General features: G+C 71.5%; 1 protein-coding gene across 12 annotated transcripts in view; it reads right to left on the bottom strand.

Moving 5' to 3' along the window:
• PLEC (plectin) overlaps positions 1-20,550 on the bottom strand; it is a 50,472-nt gene that overhangs the window by 18,357 nt on the left and 11,565 nt on the right. For 3 of the 12 annotated variants that reach the window (XM_054590582.1, XM_054590572.1, XM_054590579.1), the window contains exons 2-10: positions 3,864-3,925; positions 3,391-3,480; positions 2,527-2,604; positions 2,354-2,446; positions 1,352-1,518; positions 683-798; positions 498-604; positions 297-416; positions 122-217 (exon numbers count right to left, since the gene is read on the bottom strand). In XM_054590582.1, coding sequence (XP_054446557.1) covers positions 122-217; positions 297-416; positions 498-604; positions 683-798; positions 1,352-1,518; positions 2,354-2,446; positions 2,527-2,604; positions 3,391-3,480; positions 3,864-3,925 — 929 coding nt within the window. Of the gene's footprint in view, positions 1-121; positions 218-296; positions 417-497; positions 605-682; positions 799-1,351; positions 1,519-2,353; positions 2,447-2,526; positions 2,605-3,390; positions 3,481-3,618; positions 3,634-3,863; positions 3,926-4,586; positions 4,740-8,796; positions 9,078-9,655; positions 9,819-14,164; positions 14,703-20,550 lie in introns of those variants that run through there. The other 9 variants (XM_054590571.1, XM_054590578.1, XM_054590580.1 and 6 more) reach the window with 8 other exon arrangements.

Below are 20,550 nucleotides of genomic sequence, written 5' to 3' on the forward strand. Positions count from 1 at the left end.
CAGCCTGGAACGGCCCTGGTCACCGAGGGGAACCACGCCGGGCAGCCTCGCTCACTCCTGGGATGCCCCCTACTTACCTCTGAAACACCCCCCACTCACTGCCCTCTGGGCCCCCACTCACCTCCAGGGACTGGTAGATGACCTTGGACCGGTTCTTGTCGGCCTCCTTGGCCGGAAGCTCTGTTTCCTTAAACTTCAAGAACTGGCACCACAGGATCTGTGGGGACAGCGATGTCAGCAGCCAGGCCTGGGCCCCCGCGGCAGGCCCAGGGCCCCGCCCGAGCAGACGGGCCCACCTCGATCTCCTCGAAGCTGGAAGGGAACTTGCGCTCCTCGAAGGCGGCGGTGTGGTGCCGGACCCACTGCAGCAGCAGCAGCACCAGCTCCCGGTACTCCTGCCAGCGCAGCTGCAGCTCCTGGGGGTGAGCAGGGCAGTCGGGGCGCGTCCCCACCCCCCCGCCCGCCCCGCCCACCGCCCGGGCCCACCAGCCACTCACGTTGGCCTTCACCCCGTCCTGCACGTCAGGCACGCGGGGCATGGCGTCGTACAGGGACGAGACGTACGTGATGATGGACTTCTCGTCGGGCTGAGGGACGTCCACGTCTGCGGGGGAGAAAGGTCAGAGGGCCTCCTGCAGGCAGCGGGGGGGGGGGGGGGCGAGGCGGGGGCAGCAGCACACACCCTCAGGGTCCAGGAGTCGAGTCACTCCCAGCTCCCGCTCTGCCACGGAGAAGGCCTGGTCCAGGTTCTCCTGGTTGGCCTGACTGTACACCTTGTTCATGTCAACCAGCGTGGGCCTGCGGACAAAGCGGCCAGTGGGGCGGGCAGGTAGGAACGGGGGCAGCACGGCCTGGGGGCGCCTGTGCACCCCACAGGCAGACCCAGCTCCCCTGGACAAACTCACTGCCCACCGCAGTAGCGCCCAGCCTTGCCCACACAGGGAGCCCCGTGCGCGGTGGGCCCCGCCTCAGTGACGGGCCGACAGCGGGCGCAGGTGCAGGCAGGGCCCCGAGTGGAGGGCTCCCCGCGGCCACCCTGTCCCCGGGTCCTGGGCGGGCACTGAGGTCAGCCGTCCAGACCCCTGCTGGGGCAGACGCGCGCAGCGGGGAGAGGCAGCAGCCTGCGGGCCCTGAGGACGCCGGGCCGGGGGGGGGGAGACACGTGGGCGCGGGCGGGGCTGGGCCTGCGCCCCCCGGGGAGGAGGCTGGCACGGGCACTCGTGCCCGCGGGCAGCGGGTCCCTGCCAGTGGGAGACGCCCCTCCCCCTCCGACTAGTTGGAAGTCACCAGCGGAGCTGCTCCAGGGCGCCCCCGACCCCCAGCCCCGCTTCCGGCCCCGCCGGCCGCCTACTTGTGCCGGTGGATGATGGCGTTGAAGAGGCGGCCGTCGCGCCAGCTGGAGGTGAAGTTGTCGCAGCGCAGGCCCGGGTAGCCCTCCACCATGCGCTGGGACCACAGCAGCAGCTTCTCCTTGGCCGTCATGTCCTCGGACTGCCCGCTCACCTGGATGTCCGAGATCTGCCCGGAGGCGGGCGGGAGGCCTGAGCTCAGCCACGCCGCCCCCCGCCCCTCGTCCGACGGTGCGGTGGCCTGGCCCACAGGAGCCACCAGGCCAGCAGAGGAGCCGCTGGGACCCACCACCCTGCAACCCCTTGAGCTTTGGCCACCCCAACCAGCCGCTGCCGCAGAGGAAGCCAGAGCCCCAGCCCCAGCCCCCGCTGCAGACTCATGGTGGGTGCCCCGGACTCCCTCGGCAGGGGTCACGTGGCCTGGGGCACACCCTGAACCCCAGCTGCAGGCTCCAGGGCTCGCCCCCAAACCCCAGCCCAGGAAAGGCTGTGTGGGTGGGGGTGGAGCCGTCAGCCCCCTCTCTGGCTGCAGGCTGGGGTCGGGTCTGTGGGTCTGGGCACGGTGCGCCCGGCAGCTCAGGCCTGGGCCTGCCAGCCCGTCGGGCTGTCTGTACACCCGCCTGCCTGCCCGTCTGTCTGTCGGCCTGCACGCCCGTGTGACTCAGCTGCCATGCCAGCAGGGCTGTGCCTGCCCAGCTCTCAGATTTGCGGCTTCCTGTGCAGCCAGGCAGGCAACAGATGAGTCAGCCAGAGCAGGGGGTGTTTCTCCAGAACCTTCCCCGGCAGGCGGCTGTACCAGCAGGGCACGCATACCTCTGCAGGGAGGCCTCCGAGAGAGACCTGGGCCCGCAGGCCACGGAGCCAGCACAGGGCTGGGGCGTGGGCTGGGGCGTGGACTGGGCACGGGCGGGAGGAGGCTCCAGGTACCAGGAAGCCAGGGCCCCAGCCCCAGGGCCGCCCTGGAGGCAGCGGCAGCGGCAGAAGGCGGCGGGCGGCCCCCCTACCTGGAAGTGCAGGATGATGGTCCAGATCAGGCCGAGGGTCAGCTTGGGGTTGCCATCCGCAATGTCGTCATTCCTAATGTTCACCAGCTTCACCTGCAAGCAAGCAGCTCCTGTCGCACCGGCAGGCTGCGCGAGGAGGGGCCGGGCCTGCGGCGGGGCGGAGGGGGCCTCACCTGGCGGTGGCGGAGGTAGTCCAGGGCGATCTGCACGTTCTGCAGCTTGTGGAAGCGCATCCTCCCCTTCTCCCGGGGCTGCGGGGGGCAGGCTGGTCAGCCTCCATGGGGCGGAGGCGCGGCCCTCGCCCGCCCTCAGCACCCCGGGGCCTCCGTGCGCCTGGGCCCGGGGTCTCCCCCTGGGTGGCAACAGCCCCACCCATGCCCTCGGTTCACCCTCCCTGGCTGCTACGGGGCCCGTGGGCCGAGGGGCCAGGGGCCAGGCCCAGCGGGGGCTTGGGAAGTCCAGCAGCCAGGCCCAGGCTGTGGGAAGGAAGGAAAGGGCTGGGGAAGAGACAATAGCCAGGAAGCCGCGGGCGGGTGGAGGGCAGTGGCATTGGGGGAGGGGTCCCCCTGCTCTTGGTGGCAGCCCCGGCAGGTCCCGGCCTGGCCCTGGGCAGCACAGCAGGCGGCTGGACAGAGGGCCATCCGCCCACCCGAGCGCCAGGCCCCGGCTGGGCCAGACAGGCCACCAGTCCCAAGTGAGCTGGGCTCCGGGCTCAGGGAGCCCACGTGCCGCCGTGGCCGGAGGGCACAACCACTCACCAGGCGCGAGCTCCTGATTAAGTCCCGCTCTCTTGGCTGCCCGGCCAGAGCAGGGCAAAGGGTAAAGGGCAGAGGTCAAGGTTCAGAGTCCAAGCAGCAGAGAAACCAAAGCAGAGCAGAGCATGAGGTTACTGTGTCAGGGTTTGGACGAGGAGAGCAGCAGGGCCGTGCGCCCACAGCAGGGGGTCGCGGCCGGGCCGGGCCTCAAGGAGGGAAGGCAGGGGGTTGTCCGGGGGAGGCAGGAGGGGCTGCGGAGGGGCGGGTGGCGAGGGCACGTACCAGGCTGTCCCCTGAGAGCACCTCCAGCAGGGAGATGAGGTTGTGGCCATCACGGAGATCTTCGTACAGGTCGCTGATGTGCCTCTGGGCCTGCGGGGCAAGGGCGGGGCAAGGGTTGGCCTCGGCTCCGAGGAGCCACCAGCAGGCCCTGGGGGTCGGGGGAGCACCGGCCCGGAAAGCAAGAGGCAGGGAGCCCTCAGAACCACCCCAGGGCTCGGAGGCACCTACCTCGGCCCTCCAGTGCTACAGCACAGGTGAGGGAGGCCCGGAGAGTCCAGGAGAAGGAAGAGGAGGAGGAGGAGACAGGAGGAAGCAGAGGAAGACAGAAAGTCACAGTTTTGAGATAAAGGGTGAGGTCCCAGGCCGGTGGGACCCTGCCGGCGGCGCTGGCTTTGCCTGGAGGGCCAGGGGCGCCCCCCTTCACCCCGACCCGCGCTCCTCAGCCCCCACCACGTGCACACACAGGCACCGACCTTGATGAGGTGCTTGTTGACCCACTTGGTGAAGGTTTTCTTCTGCACACGGTCCCGCTCATCTGGGGGAGACAAGGCCGGTTACCAGGGGCCAGGGAGAGGCCCTTACAGCCCCCGGGAGGTGACCCCATGAAGACACGGAGCCCGGCGCCCACAGAGGGACTCAGAACCACACCGAGACCCGGCGCCATCCCCCTGACGGGCACAGACCTGGCGCCCAGGCCCAGCCAGCCCTGAGAGGGCAGGGAGGGGAGCGGGGGCGCAGTAGGTACCTGCTGCTCAGGCCCCCTATTGTCTCCCTCCTGAGAGGGGAGGGTCCAGAGCTGGCAGCCGCGCCCAGAGCCCGGGGCGCACAAGTCCCAGCCTGCCCCGTCCCCGCACAGGCTGCCTCCTGGAGACCTAAGCAGGGAGGTTCCGGGCCAGGACCCAGGCCTGGCCGGGGGGTGGCAAGGGGGCACCGTGTGGTCCCAACAGGGTAGAGGCCTTGTGCAGGGCAGAGAGCCCCCACCGCCACGGCCGTACACCCAAGGCCCAGGGGCCGCGGCCAGGCAGCTCTGCATTCGGGCCTGCACAGCGTACCGCCCAAGGTCCCCGCCCTATCGGAGGCTGTCCCCCAAAACTCAGACCCTCAGAGCCTGGGCCCCACCCAGAGCCCCGCTTCCTGCCACAGGAAGCGGGCCCTTCCCGCCTCAGCCTGCCCTGCCCAGGAGCAGCGCCCACTACCTTTCTTGCCCTCCGAGGCCCTGAGCACAGCCAGGTAGAGGTTGTCCTCTGAGCTGGTTCTCTTGTGGCCAAAGGCCTGGGGCTCGGGCACGCGGAGCTGGTGCTGAGACATGCTGCCACCCCGCCCCTCGGCGCCTAGTCCCTGGCCCCCAGGTGCTGTGCTCTGTCTCCCCAAGTGCACACCAGCGGCTACGGCTGGCGACGCGGCAAAGGACGCTCTCCCTCGGCAGCGGCCGAGCTCCCAGTCGAGGTGGTGAGGCCACTCCCTGCCGCTCCACTCCCCAGCACCACGTCCCGCCCCCCCGGGCCCCACCCCACCCTGCCCACCCCCCAGAGGGAGTGTCGGGGAAGAAGGCAGACAGCCCCTCCCCCACCGCCACACCCTCCCCGACAGAAACAGGAAACCCAGGGGTTTCCTCACCCACCCTGCCGGCCGCAGCCCTGCGGGGAGACGGGGGTGTGAGGGGATGGGGCCTCACTGCACACAGATTGCATCCCAAAGGCCACCGCCAGCCCGGCGAGGGGGCCTGAGTGTGGCTGGACCCAGGGTGTCCCCGGGGCCACCCCTTCCTTCAGAGAGCCCAGCAGGCTCAGGCCAGGCCACCCTCCAGCTGCACGCCTGCCCCACCTGCTGGAGGGACTCCCCCGGCTGCCTGACACCTGGCCTGGCCGGGACCAACCGCCCGCCCTTGCCTTGCAGCTGCCTAAAGCCCACCTCTCCTCAGACCCACGTGCCCCGCCACGGCCACAGCCCCCGCTGGGCTCTGCTCGGCCCTATCGGCCGCCCCCCCCCCCCCCCCGCCCGGTCCCGCACAGGTCTGGGCCGGCCGGGCTGCCCACTGGGTGCTCCTGCCGGCAGGCACAGCGCGCGGCGGCAGGAGCAGCACATAGCTGAGCCCTGACTCACGGCCCAGCCCGGAGCGGAGCCCAGGAACTCTGCCCCTCGCTGGGAGGGGGCGAGCACTCAGAGGCCCCCCCCCCTGCCAGTGAGTCAGGGCTGGGGAGGGGGCTCAGGCAGTGACTCACGGGAGAGGAAGCTGCTCTGGGGCAGTGGGCACAGGACGGGTGGGGCTGTTTGCACTGGGCAGGGCTCCCAGATAAGAGCCGTTCAGGGCTGTAAAGGTGGAAGACGGGGCAAAGGGTGCAGCCGCGGAGCTGCCCGCGGCCAGCTCGGGGGACTCGCCAGAGGAAGGAATGCGCCGCCCAGACCACAAGAATTTTCCAGTCGGAGCATCTGGCTTGATGTGATCCAGCTGTGAGCACCGCCCCCCCAGCACTCAGGGCCCCGTTCCGGGAAAAGCTCACCCCACCCCATGTGTGCTGCCCGCTGTGGCCACAGGAGGGCGCCCAAACCCCACGGGGTGGGGCCCAAGCCTGGAGGAGCTGGCCAAGCACCCCCTCCCCTTAAACTTAGTCCCGCCCACAGGCGGAAAGACCCCTTGGCTCCACCTGCAGACACTTCCCTCCCCTACTCCCCGCCTGCCCCGGGCCGGAGGGGCTGAGCCGCTCAGCGGCCCCCACAGCCCCACCGTCTGCGCTTCCGTCTCCTGAGAGAATCTCAACGAAATCCTAAATCTGACCCCACGGCTCACAGCCCCCAGCACGCCCACCAGCCCCCTCCTCAGGCCTGCAGCGCCGCGGGCGGACCCTCCGCCCAGCAGCAGTCCACAGCTCGGGAACCGGGGTTGAGCACCTGCTCCGTGTGGGCTCTGGGCTGGGCCAGCGGCGGCAGGGAGGCCACGGGCAGGGGTCTTTTTGGTAAAAGGGGACAGAGGCCAGGGGCCCCGGGGAAGGGGCCGGCAGGGGGCTCTGGGAGCGCGGAAGCTGGAACCTAAAGGAGGTCGGGCCTGCTGTCCAAGGCTGGCGTGAGCCCAGGCCCCAGCCCAGCCCCTTGCCCAGCCTTCTTGGCCGCTGGGGCCTGCACAGGGGGTGGGGCGGCGGTGCAGCGTGCCCCTGGGAGACTCCCCCTCGGAGCCCCCGGGGGTCTCAGAGCTCACCCTCCCCCCCTCCTCCCTCCCAGCCCCGGTCCTTCCTGCTCGGGCCCTCAAGCCCATGGACAGCGTCTCCCAGGCTGGCCCAGCCCCCTGTGCCCCCGGCCAGGCCCCTGGCTCCCTGCCAGGCCACTGGCTCCAACCCGGCTGCACTCCTCCGCGGTCTCCCCCAGGACACGGCCCAGCACTGGCTCCTACACATGTGCCTGACCCCTGAACTATGCGAAGCAGCTGACTTTCTGCCACCAGCCCAGTGTCCCCTGGAGCTGCCCGTGGTCCTCCGAGGGGCACCCCTGTAAAAACAGATGTGAGAACTAGAGTCGGAGGTCCCCCAACTCAGGAAGCCGCATCCGGGACGGGAAGCCCCCGTGGAGCCACGCCCCCCTGCCCGCCTTCCCTCCTCCCCCTTCCAGTCCGGGCTGCCAACTGCCCGGTGCCCAGAACCCAAGGCCAAATCCCCGCCAGCGGGCCCCGCCCACCTCCCCCGGCTGCAGCGAAGGGATTGACGGGGCTGGGGGACACCGCCCCGCCTTCCTCCCAGGTGTTTCCTCCCAGGTGTTTCCGGAACCGAGGGCGGGGCGGGGCTGCACCTGGGACGGGCACCGCCCCTTCCCCCCGGCTGGCAGCAGTTCCCCCCCTCCCCCTGCCACCACCTCTCCCCCCTCCGCACCGCACCCACCTACGCAGCACAGCTGCCCGTAGAGGTAGCCCCTGCGGGCTTGCTCACAGCCCCCGTCCAGCCAGCACCGCTGCTCCAGCAAGACCTCCCGCGCAGCGAAGGCGCCTCCCGCCCCCCACGCACTGGCCCCCGCCATGAGCGGGCACCCCGCAGTCCCGGTGGCGAAGAACGAGGGCACGCGGCACGGCGGTGCCTCTGCTCCCCAGCCCACGCCGCGAAGCCCGGCTCTGCGCCCCACACCCTCCCCCGCTGCCAGCAGCAGCGCGCGGCACGCAGCCCAGACCCGAAGAACCTGCCCCTAGTGGGGCGCCCCGCCCAGTGCCGTCCCGGAAGCCGCACCCCCACTTGGAGGGAGAGGGCCCTGCTGCCCTGCGGGGCTGGCGCAGGGGCGGCTGCCCACGAGGACAGGAGGCCTGGGAACGCAGGGGCTGCCCAGGACGGGAGTCCCGGGGGACGCCCAGGAGCTGGGAATCTCCCCGCCAGGAGGCTCCCGGCAGGATGCGCTGGAGAGGCGGGGGGAGGGGCAGGGAGCAGCGGGCCGAGGGTGGCCAGGACGGAGGTACCCGGGCCCCAGGGGCACCGCTGAGCAGTGGAGACAGGGAGCAGCCAGGAGAGTGGCCAAATGGAAGCCCCTTCCCCACTTGGGGACAGGGGACAAGAGTAGGCTGAGTTTGGGGGGGGCCAGATCCAAGGGGCAGACCTGGCCTGTGCCTTTCACTGAACGCAGCTGAGTCACCACACACTCCGTGGCCGCAAAAACCACGCCTAGAAGCCCCGTCCGGCTCAGATCCAAGGGCCACCAGGTCTGGCGCCGAGGCTGAGAGCGAGCAGGCCTGCCGGGGGCAGCCTGGCCACCTCCACCGCGGAGGAGCCCCACACGCCAGGTGCGCTGGGCGCAGAGCAGAACACACCCTCCACATCCCCGTTAGGCAGTCCCCTGGCCAGAAGCCGGCTCGTTCCCGGAGCGGAGGCCGGCCCCGCCCGCCCGTGTGGGGCTGCAGCCCAGAGCGGTGACTTTGAGCCGGGGGCAGGGTGCAGGCTGGCCGACCGCCCCGCGCCCGTCCTGGGTGCTGGCTGAGGGTGTGCAGGCACCTGCCTCGACTGCGGCGCAGCCTCGCGCAGTGGGCGGGACCTCAGTCCAGGTAGGAGGGAGGAGGACACCTGCACCTGCGGTTCCCGTGTTGACAGCCACCTGGGCTCACCCTGTCCCTAGCCACAGGGAGGGGCCTCGCTTCCGAAGGGGCGCACCTGCAGTGCCCGGGCCCCTGTCCAGACCCCGGCCCCAGCCTCTCCCCCACACGGCTGCCCAGAGTGGAGCCACAGCCACGGCCTGTCCAGTGGAGCAGGCAGGGTCCCCAGGGCAGGGTGGGAGGCCGGGACGACCATGTGCTGCTGTGGCCAGCACAGGAAGGGGAGGGAACAAGGAAATGCCGGGGTGGGAGGGAGGCGGCCCCTCGCCCCCGCCCCGCCTCCGGCCCCCTCTGGCAGGGGCGGCGGTGGCTGGCGCCAGCAGCCCTCAGCAGCAGCCGCCAGGGCTTACCTTGCTCATCCTGCGCCTGCCGGCGCCCCCTGCGCCAGTGCCACACAGCAGCCAGGGTGACAGCGTGGCCCACGACCACCAAGGAGGGAAACAGGCTGCCCGAGGGCTCCATGGCTCTGGGACCCCGAGGCTCGGGGCGGAGCAGGCGGAGCCGCCGCGCCCTCGGCACTCCGCAGGAGGCCGGCAGCCCCCTCCCTTCCCCGCGTGAGGGCGGTCCGGGGGCCCAGGAGCAGGGACGGCCCGCCGGCAGGACCGCCCTCCGGCTCTGCCGGCCGGGCTGAGACTAGTCCCGGCCCCCGTCTGGCCCCTGCACCACTAGGCTCCTACCGCCACCTCCCCTCCTCCCTCCCACTCGCAGCGGTCCCCACCCGGGCTGTGCCCAGCCCAGCTCAGCTGTCCCTGCGCACAGCGATCAAGCTCAAGGTTAGCGGGAGCCTTAACCCCTGCGTACCCACAGCCACACCCGCCAGGAGGAGGAGCCTGTGGAGACTCGTGGGTGCCGCGTGGCCGAGCCGCAGCACCCCCAGCTCAGCCTGGGCACAGGTCCCCGCACCCCCAGCGGGAGGGTGACCCCGGCGCCCAATACCCCGCTCTGCCCCCAACGGTGCCCTCTGCTGACAGCTGCCAGGCGCGGAGGGGACGCATGCCAGCGCCCCAGCCCTTGCTGCCCCAGGCTTGCGGTGACCCGACCACACTCAAAGACAGCTGCCCCCAGAGTCCCAAGGCCCCCCACGGGGGACAGCGGACAGGGTCGAAGGGACGGGGCGGGGCGGGGGATGTCCCGGGGTGGCAGGCTCTGTGCGGGGGAAGAGGGCCGAGCCCTCACCCCGGCCCCCGCCCCAGCTGCACCCTCGCCTACCCGGCACGACCTTCATTGGGGACAACAGCAGACGCGCGCGGGGCAGACAGGAGTGGGCGCGGGGCGTGGGAGGGTCACAGGCCCCTCAGGCGGCGGAGAGCAGGCCCAGCAATGTGGGAGGGCGGAGGGCAAGGCCTGCGCTGTCAGCAGCGCGCTGTGGGGGAGGGGCGGGTGGGCAGGGGGCCCGGGGATATAAATATCCGAGGACAGCGAGGCCCGTCATCTGTCCAGACTTAGAACATGACGTGCCGAGCGAGGGCACCGGGGCCCAGGCCTTCGCCCCGTGCGGCCCAGCCGGGGGCGCCCACCGGCATCACCCCCCGGCTCCCATCCCAGTTCTGAGCAGCAGCAGCAGCCTCCTGGCCCAGCAAAGGCCCCAGGGAGGCGGCGCGCACCCCCACCTGAGCAGCAGTGGGGTGCACTTGGGAAAGGCCACAGGGGCAAGGGAGCCCCAACACGAGGCACTCGACACAGCACCTGCCCCTGCAGGGCAGGCGGCCTCCCCGAGGCCGCACCTCCAGCCACAGGCCCGGGCAGCCCCCAGGGCAGGGCCACGGGGATGTGACCGAGTTCCCCCACGAAGGGGCTGTGCCTCCCTGCCCCAGGCCACTCCCGGCGTCCACCCTGGCCCCACCCCAGGAACCCCAACGGCAGCTGTCTGCCCAAGGCCTGGGGCCGGAGGCTGTCCTCGGCAGGCAGGCCCGAGCCACATCCAGGATGTCAGGGAGCCTGGGGAAACAGGACGTGGGGGTCACCATCCTGCCCGCCCCCGGCCCTGGCAGACAGGCCTGGGACTGGATGTGGGGTCTCTCTGGCCCCTCGTGGCACTTGCGTGACAAGCAGGACCCTACCAAACCGTCCCAGTGCAACGGCAGTGAGCCGCATGCCATCACAGCGTCACGGGAGTGAGGAGCCAGGCACGCAAAGGGCGAGGGGCTGGCCTGTGGTCCTGCAGGCTGGAGGGGAGCCCAGAGGCCCCTTGGGCACCCCGTCAGCCGGCAGCAACGCACAGCAAGCCACGCCTGGCCCATGACCGCCTGGGTCGGGCAGCCTGGCCCTCGTGGGGAGGCCCACCCGGTGCTTCAGACACTCGTCTCTGAAGGGAACTGGCCTGCAGTGGCCGGCTCTGTTGACCAGGGCTGGGCTAGGGGACCTTCAGAGGAGCCTGTTGGGGGGTCAGGGGACCGGCTTAAGCTCCTCCAAGGCAGTCAGCAGCTTCCACCGCCCCACAGAGACCTGGGGCAGGGCCAGATGCCTCCGGACACGCCCCAGGGCAGCTCTGAGCGGGAACTGTACTCATCCTGCATTCCTGAGGTCCAGCCTCCCTCTTCCCCCCTGCCCGGGGCCCAGTCAGAGGCCTGGATAACCCCCTCCCCGGGCCCCCGCCCCCCCGCTGGCCGCAGCCCTGCCAGGCCCTGCCCTACCTTGGCCCAGCTGAATCAGCTCCTCCATGCTGTACCTGTCCATGGCTGCTAGCACGGAGCAGGCGGTTCAAGCCACAGAGAAGAGAGGAAGGGAGGCAGGAAGGCGGGAAGGGGTGGGAGGCTGAGGGACGGCTCCCCACCCAGCTCTGGGAGCCCTGGCTCCTCCTCACAGCCACCCCTTAGTCAGAGGGGAGCGGAGCGGAGGGCCGCTGACCAATGGGTCAGGCCAGCCCGGGTGGCTCAGTGGGCCAGCCTGCCCTCGGGCACAGCCCCAGGGCCCACCAGCCTTCCTCCTGCGCTGGCTGCCCGCGCTCCCGCGCCCCCCACTCCCAGAGCTGGCCCTCCCCCCATCGCCCCCCACGCCAGCTCGACCAGCGGGGGCCAGGGCCCCGCCGCGCACCCCTGTCCCTGTGGTCCTCCGCCACCCACCAGCCACTGCAGGGCCAGGCCTCCAGCGAGCCTGATCCTGCCATAACCCCCCTTATGTCCCACAACAGGCGCAGGACCCCGACGCAGAGCTGGGGACTGTCACCGAAGCCGACGGGACCCTCGCGTCCAGCGACCACACCGGCCCCACTGAGCCGCCCAGAGGGGCAGCGCGGCTCTGCGCACCGACCCCGGGCCCCCGGCCACGGAAGGCAAAAGTGCAGGCGGGCGCAGCATCGTGCGCGCACGTGCCCAGTGCTCAGTGGCGCCGTTTTCTCCAAAACGTCTGGGCTCAGAGTTGTGAGGCAGGAAAAGCGTTACTTTGAAATTCACGTATAAAGACGCACTTCACCCTACACAGCAAACCCAAACTCCCGGCCACTGGCCATCCCCGGTCTCGCCCGCCCGCCCGCCCCCAGGCCTCCCTGGGCCCCTCCCTCTGCGGGGCTGCTGTGGCCAAGCAGGTTCCCCTTGTCGGTCAGGCCCGGCTCAGGGCACCTCCTCAGAGGGGCCCTCCCTGATTGCTCCCGAAGCTGCGTCAACGATCACTCCCAGACGGCGGGGGCTCCCCGGGCGGGGGGCTGCGTCGGGGTCTGGCGGGTATGTGGGCGGCAGAGCTGGCAGACACCTGCCCCACGGAGGAGCGGGCGGCAGGGCACAGGGAGGGGCCGGGGCACATGGGACTGCCCGGCAGCGTCCACGGCTTCCCGGCCTGGGCTGGGCGGCAGAGGAGGCCCACCCAACGGAGGTGGCTGTGGGGACCAGGGCAGGGGGCCCCACAGGCTCCCAACCGCACCCTCCCGCCAACGGTGAGGGGAGACGGGGAGGGAGGGAGGGGAGGGCGTGCCCTGGGGTTCGCTGCGTGACCGTCGTCCCCAGGCCTGGAGACCTGGATGTCACCAGAACCACCTGGCCCAGTGTGGAGCCACCCCGGCCCCTGCCGGTGGTGAGGAAGCACCGCACCCCACCCGGCAACCCAGGCGCCCTGGGGATCGAGAGCAGCCGGGTTCCTGTGCGGGATCCTGAGCGGGGGGACGCAGGGGAAGGGGGAGCCCACACCCCGGCCCTGACTCAGCCTGGAGCTGGAGCTCATTTCCTGTTGGAAACTCTGAGCGCCACCAGCAGCGGCTGCGGCGAGAGCAGGGGGGGGAAGACTGAGTCACCTCCGTCAGGACGGGGGTGCCCCCCGCCCACTGCGGCCACACCCAGCCCCCTCCTGGCCCTGCGGCCAAGTGCCCACCAGGCAGCCCAGCGGTCCAAGGTCCAACAGAGCCAGAGCCAGGAAGGGAGCGGAGAAAAGGAGGGAGGGGCCACGGTCACCACACCCTGACCGGAGAGGGGGCGGCGGCTGGCCGGCAAAGCCCCGAGGGTGGGCGTGGGGAGGGGAGGCCCGCGTCCAGGGTCCCTGGGCCGGGACCTGGCAACCAGGTGCTGCTCAGTGCTGACCAGTCGGCAGGCGCCCGGCCACACGCCTTCCTCTCGTGGAAACACTACCATGGCCTGCTGACAGGAACGGGAGAGGCCACGGGAGAGCCCAAGGCAGCCTGCACCCCACAATCCCACCCACCCGCCCAGGGGGCTCCCCGGGCACGGACCCAGGGGGTCCGACCCAGACCAGGCCAGGACGGGGGCCCTGCTCAGCGCCGTGGGCCAGCACCTGGGTCCCGCAACCCCCGTGCGCCAGGCAAACCCCTGCCCACCCAGCCAGCCACGCCCATGCCCCCGTCCCAGCCCCCCAGCGACCTCGTTCCTCCCCAAGTGTGAAGACACAGAGGCAGGGGGCGTGAGCCTGCCTCGCACTGGAGGACCCGGGCCACCCCCGGCCAACACCACGGCCGGCGAGCTCCGGGATGCGTGGGACACGCCTCACCCACCCGCCTGGGTCCCGCCAGCACAGGTGCTCAGGGACAGAGGGATGCCACAGACGGGGACCGGCGACGGGCCGCTGGCGGCCCCTGGGACAACAGCGCCTGTCCTGCCCGCGGAGGCCCGGCTCCTACGAAAAGGGGCCTGTCTGCCCTGGGCTGGGCCCAGTGCCCTGCGCCCTGCGGCCGGCCGGCCGGCGTGCCTCGGCCTGGGCTCTGCCCCTCTGCCCCGCCCAGGGCTGCCCCCTAGGCCATCACCAACGCCGAGCCAGCCGAGCACCTCAGGACAAAGTACCACATCTGAGCCACGAAACCATGGGGGCAGGGGGCGCCCCCACTGGACGCCGGGTAAGAAAGGTCAGGCAGGCGGCTGTACCCCACCCACCCCAGTGCCTCCTCCGTGTGTCCCCCCCTCCCCGCGCAGGCAGGGCCTGGGGCAGGCAGGCCCCTGGGTGAGGGCAGCGCTGGGGAGAGGGGCAGGGCTGTGCTAACAGCTGGTCCTGCCAGTCCGGGGCCACAAGCCCCACCCCTGGCCCCAGGGTGTGCCTGGGGATGGGCTGGCAGGGGCCCATGTGCTCCTGCTCGGCCTGCCCACCCCAGGTCCTGCAGCCAGGAGGAGGAGCCACGTGGTCCAACAGCAGAGCACCCAGCACCCTCAGGCGGAGACAGGGCCGCCGGCTGGTGTGAGCGGAGCCCCCAACAAGGGCTACTGTCCCGCCCCCCACCCCCCACACCAGGCCTGGGCCCCAGCACCCCCTCCCGTTCCCCGTGGCTGGGACCAGGACGCAGCTGACCTGTGGCTGGGGCAGGCTCCGGGCCAGGCCGCGCCAGGGTCCCCGCCGTGGTCGCGGGCGCCACCGGGGGCTCGGGGGCCCCTTCCTCAGGCTCCTTGCGGCGGTAGACCCGCCGCTCCTCCTGGGCAGGGTCCTCTGCGGGCAGCGGCCCCCGCTTGGGCGGGCAGCCCAAGGGGCCCTGCACAGCCTGCACGTGCGGGGCCCGGCGCGCCGGCATCACCATGGCGACGGGACGGCGCACCCGCTGCAGAGAGGCGGGCACGATCTCCGGCGGCAGGTGGAGGTACTGGCGCAGGTGGGCCACGCCCTCGTTGGTGAGGTACCAGTAAAAGTGGCGCCAGGCGAAGGTCTCCCGCACCAGGCCTCGCGCCCGCAGGGAGGCCATGGCGCGCAGGACCTGCAGGTTGCTGACGCCGGGCACGTGGGGGTGCAAGCTGCGGGGCCGCCGGTCCTTCTTGGCCACCATCACACCCTCCCGGAAGAGCACCTCGTAAATGGCCCGCAGCTGGTCCAGGGGCATGAGCATGCCAGCCACCATGGCTGCACAGCCGGTAAGCAGGGGGCGCGGGCAGGGCGCAGGGAGGAGGCCGAAGAGGCGCCTCGGCACAGGCAGCCACGGGGTCTGTGACAGGCAGGCAAGCCCGGCGCTGAGCTCTAGGGCCTGGGCTCCGGACTTGAGGCTCTGGCGCCTGGCTGCCTGGCTCCTGCGATTCCTGCCTGCCGGCACTTGGGCCTGCCCACCGCCTGCGCGAGCCTCCCGCCTGCCCTCCCTCCAGGACGCCCAGGCCGGCCCCCTCTGACTCAGCAGCACGGGCGGCCCCTCCCACCCACAGCCACCGGCCCCCTAGGAGAGTCGGGGGCACCTCGCAGAGGCAGCGACAGCCTAGGCCGCCCCCTCCCTCCCCTCCCAGGCCACTCAGCTCCAACGTCAGAAATTACATCAGTTTCTAAACACACTTCCTTCAAGGTTCCCCAGACGAGGGGGAGGGGGCCCGGAGCGGCGCTGGAACAGGAGTTTCACAGGGGGCAGACTGGGAAGATGGCAGCCAGGGGCAGAGGGCGGGAGGGGACCTCAGGCCGGGGACCCAGCACAGGGCTGTGGCCTCGGGGTTTCACGGGCCCCCAAGGACCTCAGGAAGGGCGCTGGGCCACCTGTGCCTGGGGGCGCGTGAGGGCTGAGGGAGGAGGACGAGGACTGGGGTCCTCGAGGCCTGGGGGAGGGCTGCGGTCTTGGGGACCGAGGCCCCGGGGGAACTGCAGCAGCAGCAGCGGCTGCCACACGCGGACCGGAGGGCTGCAAGCACCACTGGCTGCTGTCCACCTCCCATGCCAGGTCCGAGACAATGGCGACCCTATTTAGAACTCCCCAGGCCCGATCCGAGGGGCCCAGGAACATGGAGTCCCCAGGCCATGAGTGGGGCCTCCGCCCACCCCCACACCCAGGCCAGCTGTCGGAGGCCAGGAACTCTCAGCTGCCGCAGGAAATCAAAGTCACCAAGTGTCTGCCACCCCAGGCCCGGGGGGCCCCTGCCACCCCACAGACACCCCACCCTGCGCACACGCCCGTGGGCCAGCTGCACAGACGCTGGTCAGAGGAGGGCCACACTAGCAGAGGGCCGGGGGACCAAGTGAAGGGGGGGGGACCAACAGCCGTGGGAGCAGCCACTGGCCCCGCTGAGGGCCCTGGAGCCTGGCCGGCCACACCCATCATCACCCCTGGGCACCAGGACTGAGGCTCAGCCAGGGATGCCCTGTGGCCCCCCCCCTCCGACCACCCCACACCGGACTCCCCAGGTTCTGCTGCTTCCGCCCACACTGACCCACAGCCGGATCTGGGCCTCCCCCCCACCGTGGACACACCCATCCTCAGCAAGCCCTGCAACCCAGGAACCGATTATAAACTGGGCAGGGCCCAGGATGCCGCGGTGGAAGGCGCCTGCGGCTGGGAGGCTGCACGTGGGGCGGGTTTGTGCAGCTCGTTGCTATGGCACCACAGGGCTCACGGCAAACACAGCGCCCAGCACAGGCTGGCGCGCAGCCGTGGCAGAGGTGGCGGTGGAAAGTCGGAAGGCCCAGCCAAGCAACCGTTCCCACAGCCCTGCCCGCCAGCTCCGCGCGCCGCTCTCTCCCCGCCCACCCTGCGGCCACCAGCCAGGCGGAGAGGCCGCCAGCCCCACGCGGACCTGCTCCCGGAGGGTGGGGCGCGGGCCAGGGCGGTGCAAGCAGCGACACGCCCCCTCAACCCCGGCCACCGCGCGCGCGGGCACTCTCAGCCACTAGGGCTGAGGCTCCCAGGGCCCGCGTCCGCTGCGCTCCTGGCCCGTGCTCAGGCCGGCGGCCCGGCCCTGGACCCCAAGAGAGCCCGCTCTCCCGGCCTGTCCCGTAGTCCCCCCATGCGGACTTCCTGTCTCCCTCCACGGCCACCCGCTGTCTTCCCGGGGGGATTCCGCGAGCTAACACCCCAATTCCTAAGCGCCCTACCAAAGCAACCCACGGCCCCCCCAAAATGATTCCAGGCCACATCCACGGCTCCCGACACTTGGACTGAGGGGCTCCCCTCGCACTGGCCTGCGCGGGTGTCGGGCCAACCCGCCCGGCTCGGTCGCACCGGAGCCATCCGGGCAGGAGGGGGCAGCAACGCGGGACTCCGAGAAAGGGGCGGGGCACGGCGGGGAATCCCCGTCCCTCCCACCGGCCCGCGCCCGGGAATGCGGGGAGAGCAGTCCGGCCGGCCACCCCCGCTCCGCACTCGTTCCCACGGCGGACAGGGCAGAAGCACGCAAGCCCCGCCACGCACCCCCGCCCGCGGCTGGGAGGACGCCCCTCTGCCCCGCCCCCACCCTGCGGACCGCAGCCGCAGTTGCTGATTCAGCCCGGCCCAGCCGGGGCGCCCCCACCCCACCCCTGCGGCGCTTCCAGGTTTCCGCGGCAACCGGCCCGGGCCCTCGGGCAGCCCCCAGCCACCCCGCCCCAGAACAAAGAGCCGCAGTGTGGGCTCGCCCGGGGCCAGCCGGCCTGGCGCCTCCCCACGGGGATCCCCGGAGCCCTGCCCACCCCTCGGATGCAGGGCAGCAGGCGGGGCTCAGGCTCCGCAGAGTCCCGGAGGGGAAAAGGGGGGCGTCGGGTCCGCAGAGCCCCGGAGGGGTAAGGGGCCGACCTGCCGCACCCACCAGCTCCCACCTCGCCCCGCCCCCGCCGCAGCCGCCCCGCCCCCGGCGCGCGCTGGCTGCAGGGCTGCTGCAGCGGCCGGAGTCGCCCCGTCAGCCCCGCGGGCGGACCCCGCACCCGGCGGCGCTCCCCGGGGGCAGGGACCTGCGGCCTTCGCCGCTCCAGCTCCCCATCCCCACAGCTGTGCCGGGGGGGCAGCCCCTGCCCGCTGCCCTGCGGGGCTGTGCTCGGCCAGAGGTCGCAGCTGGGCCGCGCACCCAGCTCGGCCCGGCCCCGGCGCGTACCTTTGAGGGAGCTGATCTCGTGCTGGATGGCTCGCGAGGGGTCCATGTCTCCAGTGGCCCCGAGGGCGTCCCCGCCACGCAGAGTCCAGCCCCGCACCGCACTGCCCCGGCCAGAGCCGCAGCCTGGGGGAGGAGCCCGGAGGCGCGGGGCAGGGCTTGCCGGCCGGGGGCGGGGCTTCGGCCGATCGATGCCGCCGGGGCCTGGCGCATGCTCCCGGCTCGGCACCGCCCGCCCCTCCCGGCCCCCCGCTCCGCAGCGCCTGACCCCAGCCGACGGCCCGGCCGAGAGGCCGGATGCGGGCACACTCGGGTGGCCCACCCACCCCACCCCACACTCCCCCAGCCTCCCTCGCTGGCCACCCGCTGAGGGCCCTCCGGGCGCTCCTGCACGTGATGCTCAGGCACGAAGCCACCACCACGCACTCCCTCCGGAAGCCACCCGTCCTTCTGGGCACCCTGGGAGAGGAGGGAAGGCGGACCCGCCGCCCCACGCAGGAGCTGGGGGCCCGTCCCGGCCGTGCCCCAGGCCCCTAGGCTGGCGCCCTCACCGCCACGGCTCAGGTCCCGCTCCCCCAGGCCCCATCGGCCCGCCCCAGCCTCTGCCCCTCCCACTCGGCAAGCCAGCGCAGGCCCGTGGGGACCCTCTGCGGCCGCAGCACCACCGCCCCCCAGGAGCTCAGGCCGGCCCCTGGGGCATGGACCCCACAGGCCCTGGCGGCTCTGCCTTCCAGCCTGTCCACCTGGCACCCTCTCCACGGCCACCCCTGGTCCGGGCCACAGAAGCCTTGCCCACCCCTTGGGCGCTCACCCCGTCCTCGCCAGCCGCTCCCCTTCCGCTCCCGCCCGCCCTGCTGGGCTCCCTGGCCGCCTCAGTCTCCAGCCAGGCCCGCCCCCCCCCCCACTTCCTCTAGCCTCAACCCAAGGCCCCTCGGGGCCCACGCCCTGAGCAGCCAGGCCACCTCCTTCGAACACCCACCCTTTCTGCAGGCAGGGCTGCTGGGGGTCAGGCCAGGGCTGCAGTGGAGGGCGCGGCGGTGGCACCCACGGGCACAGGCTGGTGGGCGGGGAGGCGGGCGCGGCCGCGGCCCCACGCTGGCTCGGGGCCTGCGGGTCATCTTGCTCACCGCCGCCCCCCCCCCCCCCCCCCGGCCGGACTCAGCCCCGGCCAGGGCGGCTGCACGTCTCCAGAACGAACAGTTACCAAACTTGGGGCAAACGGCAAAGTGAGGAATTAAAACAGGATTTTGTGATTCTTTACACCTCAATTCCCATTACTTTTCTATTCGCTCCTTCTGGGTGCACCTCAGTTCAGCCTGTCCCGGAGTAGCACTTCCTTACTAAGCTTCAAATGAAACCTGTACTTCAATAAACCGATCTATAACTATGGAAAACTCACCCCCCAAAAATCTGTGCTAGTTCTATTTTGACACCGTCCACGATTGAATCTTAAGAGACTCCGTTTCAAGCCGATGAAACGTGAGACATGGGGCAGAAGGCTGGGCACCACCAGGCTCTTCCTAACTTTTCAAAGCCACAGGGACAACCATTCGGAGAAGCAATGTCCCAGGCCGTTCAAGGCCCCTCCAGTCAGGCTGCCCACCCGGGAGCGGCCACGCCGTCACCTGCCTCCCCGCCCACCAGCCTGTGCCCGTGGGTGCCTCACACGGCGGCCACGTGCAGGGGCCTCGGAAGCGGGCACAGCCGCGCAGCCCCCGGAGGGGATGGGCAGGGCCGTTCCTCGGGCCCGTCTCAGAGCGGGCCTCCCGGACGGAAGGGCAGGCTGCAGCCGGCCGGCCAAGGGACGGGGACGCTGAGAGGAGAGGAGCCCAGCCAGCACCAGGGAACGGGGCAGCCAGAGCCACAGCTGCGGGTAGGGTTCCGCAGGCCCGGGGGGCCCCCACTGCCGGGACGAGGGCCTGGCCGCGAGCGGTGAGGGGACGGCAGCTCTGCCGGGGGAGGAGGCCCACTCCGGCGCCCCCCGCAGTCCTCGGCTTTGACTGGCCTCCCTGCCCAGATCTCGTTTCGGGGCCCTCAGGAAGGCAGGTGGTCGGGCCCCGGCTGGGGCGGCTCCGCGGACCGAGCGCCGGCCTGCGAACCACAGGGTCGCCGGTTCGATTCCCAGTCGGGGCACAGGCCTGGGTTGCGGGCCAGGTTCCCCAGCCGGGGACGTGTGAGAGGCAGGCACACATGGATGTTTCTCTTCCTCCCTCCCTTCCTCTCTCTCTAAACATAAATACATAAATAAAGTCCTTAAAAAAAAAAAAAAAAAGCAGGTGGTCTGACCCCGCCAGGGCCCTCCCAGGTCCCCTGGGCCAGGGACTCACTACTTGGACTCACTCCTCAAACCCTCTGGAAGTTTTCTGCAAACCCCAGGAGGCGGCTCACAGCCTCAGGGTCCCTGGAACCGCAGCCCCAACACCTGGCCCGGCCTCCTCCGCGCCAGCCTCTCTGTCTGGGTCAGAGCACCCCCTCCTCACGCGTCCCAGGAGCCCCTGACCAGCTCGGAGCCGCGCTGCCTCCACACCCCCGCCCGCCATTCCGATGGTCCTGCCGCTGCCTCAGCTTGGTGCTCCCCACAGCTTCACACCTGTTCCCCCGCCCCTGGGGACGCGCGCCCCGCTGCCGCGCACTGTGGCGGGTGGACAGGTGATGCAAGGGTCCTGGGAGGGGTGACAGGTGACAGCTCTAGTCCCCCCCCCCCCGCAGGCACCTTCCCCCCGACAGGCAGCTCCCCGTGCCGCCAGAGCTCAGCGCCACTTCGACCTCAGTGGGAGCCACCGGGCTCGGGCAGAGGAGGCCCTTCCTCCCTGGGGAGCCTCCTGTGAGGGGTGACGACCGCACGAACTGGACCAGGCCAGCCACCCTGGTGGGCTCCTGAAAGCCCGTGGCCACCGAGCCAGGCCGGGCCCACCAGACCGCCGGGGCGGGGCTCCA

The sequence above is a fragment of the Pteronotus mesoamericanus genome, unplaced genomic scaffold, assembly GCF_021234165.1.
Source record: "Pteronotus mesoamericanus isolate MK-2021 breed Mesoamerican mustached bat unplaced genomic scaffold, CSHL_Meso_final scaffold_174, whole genome shotgun sequence".
Classification (NCBI taxonomy): Eukaryota; Metazoa; Chordata; class Mammalia; order Chiroptera; family Mormoopidae; genus Pteronotus; species Pteronotus mesoamericanus.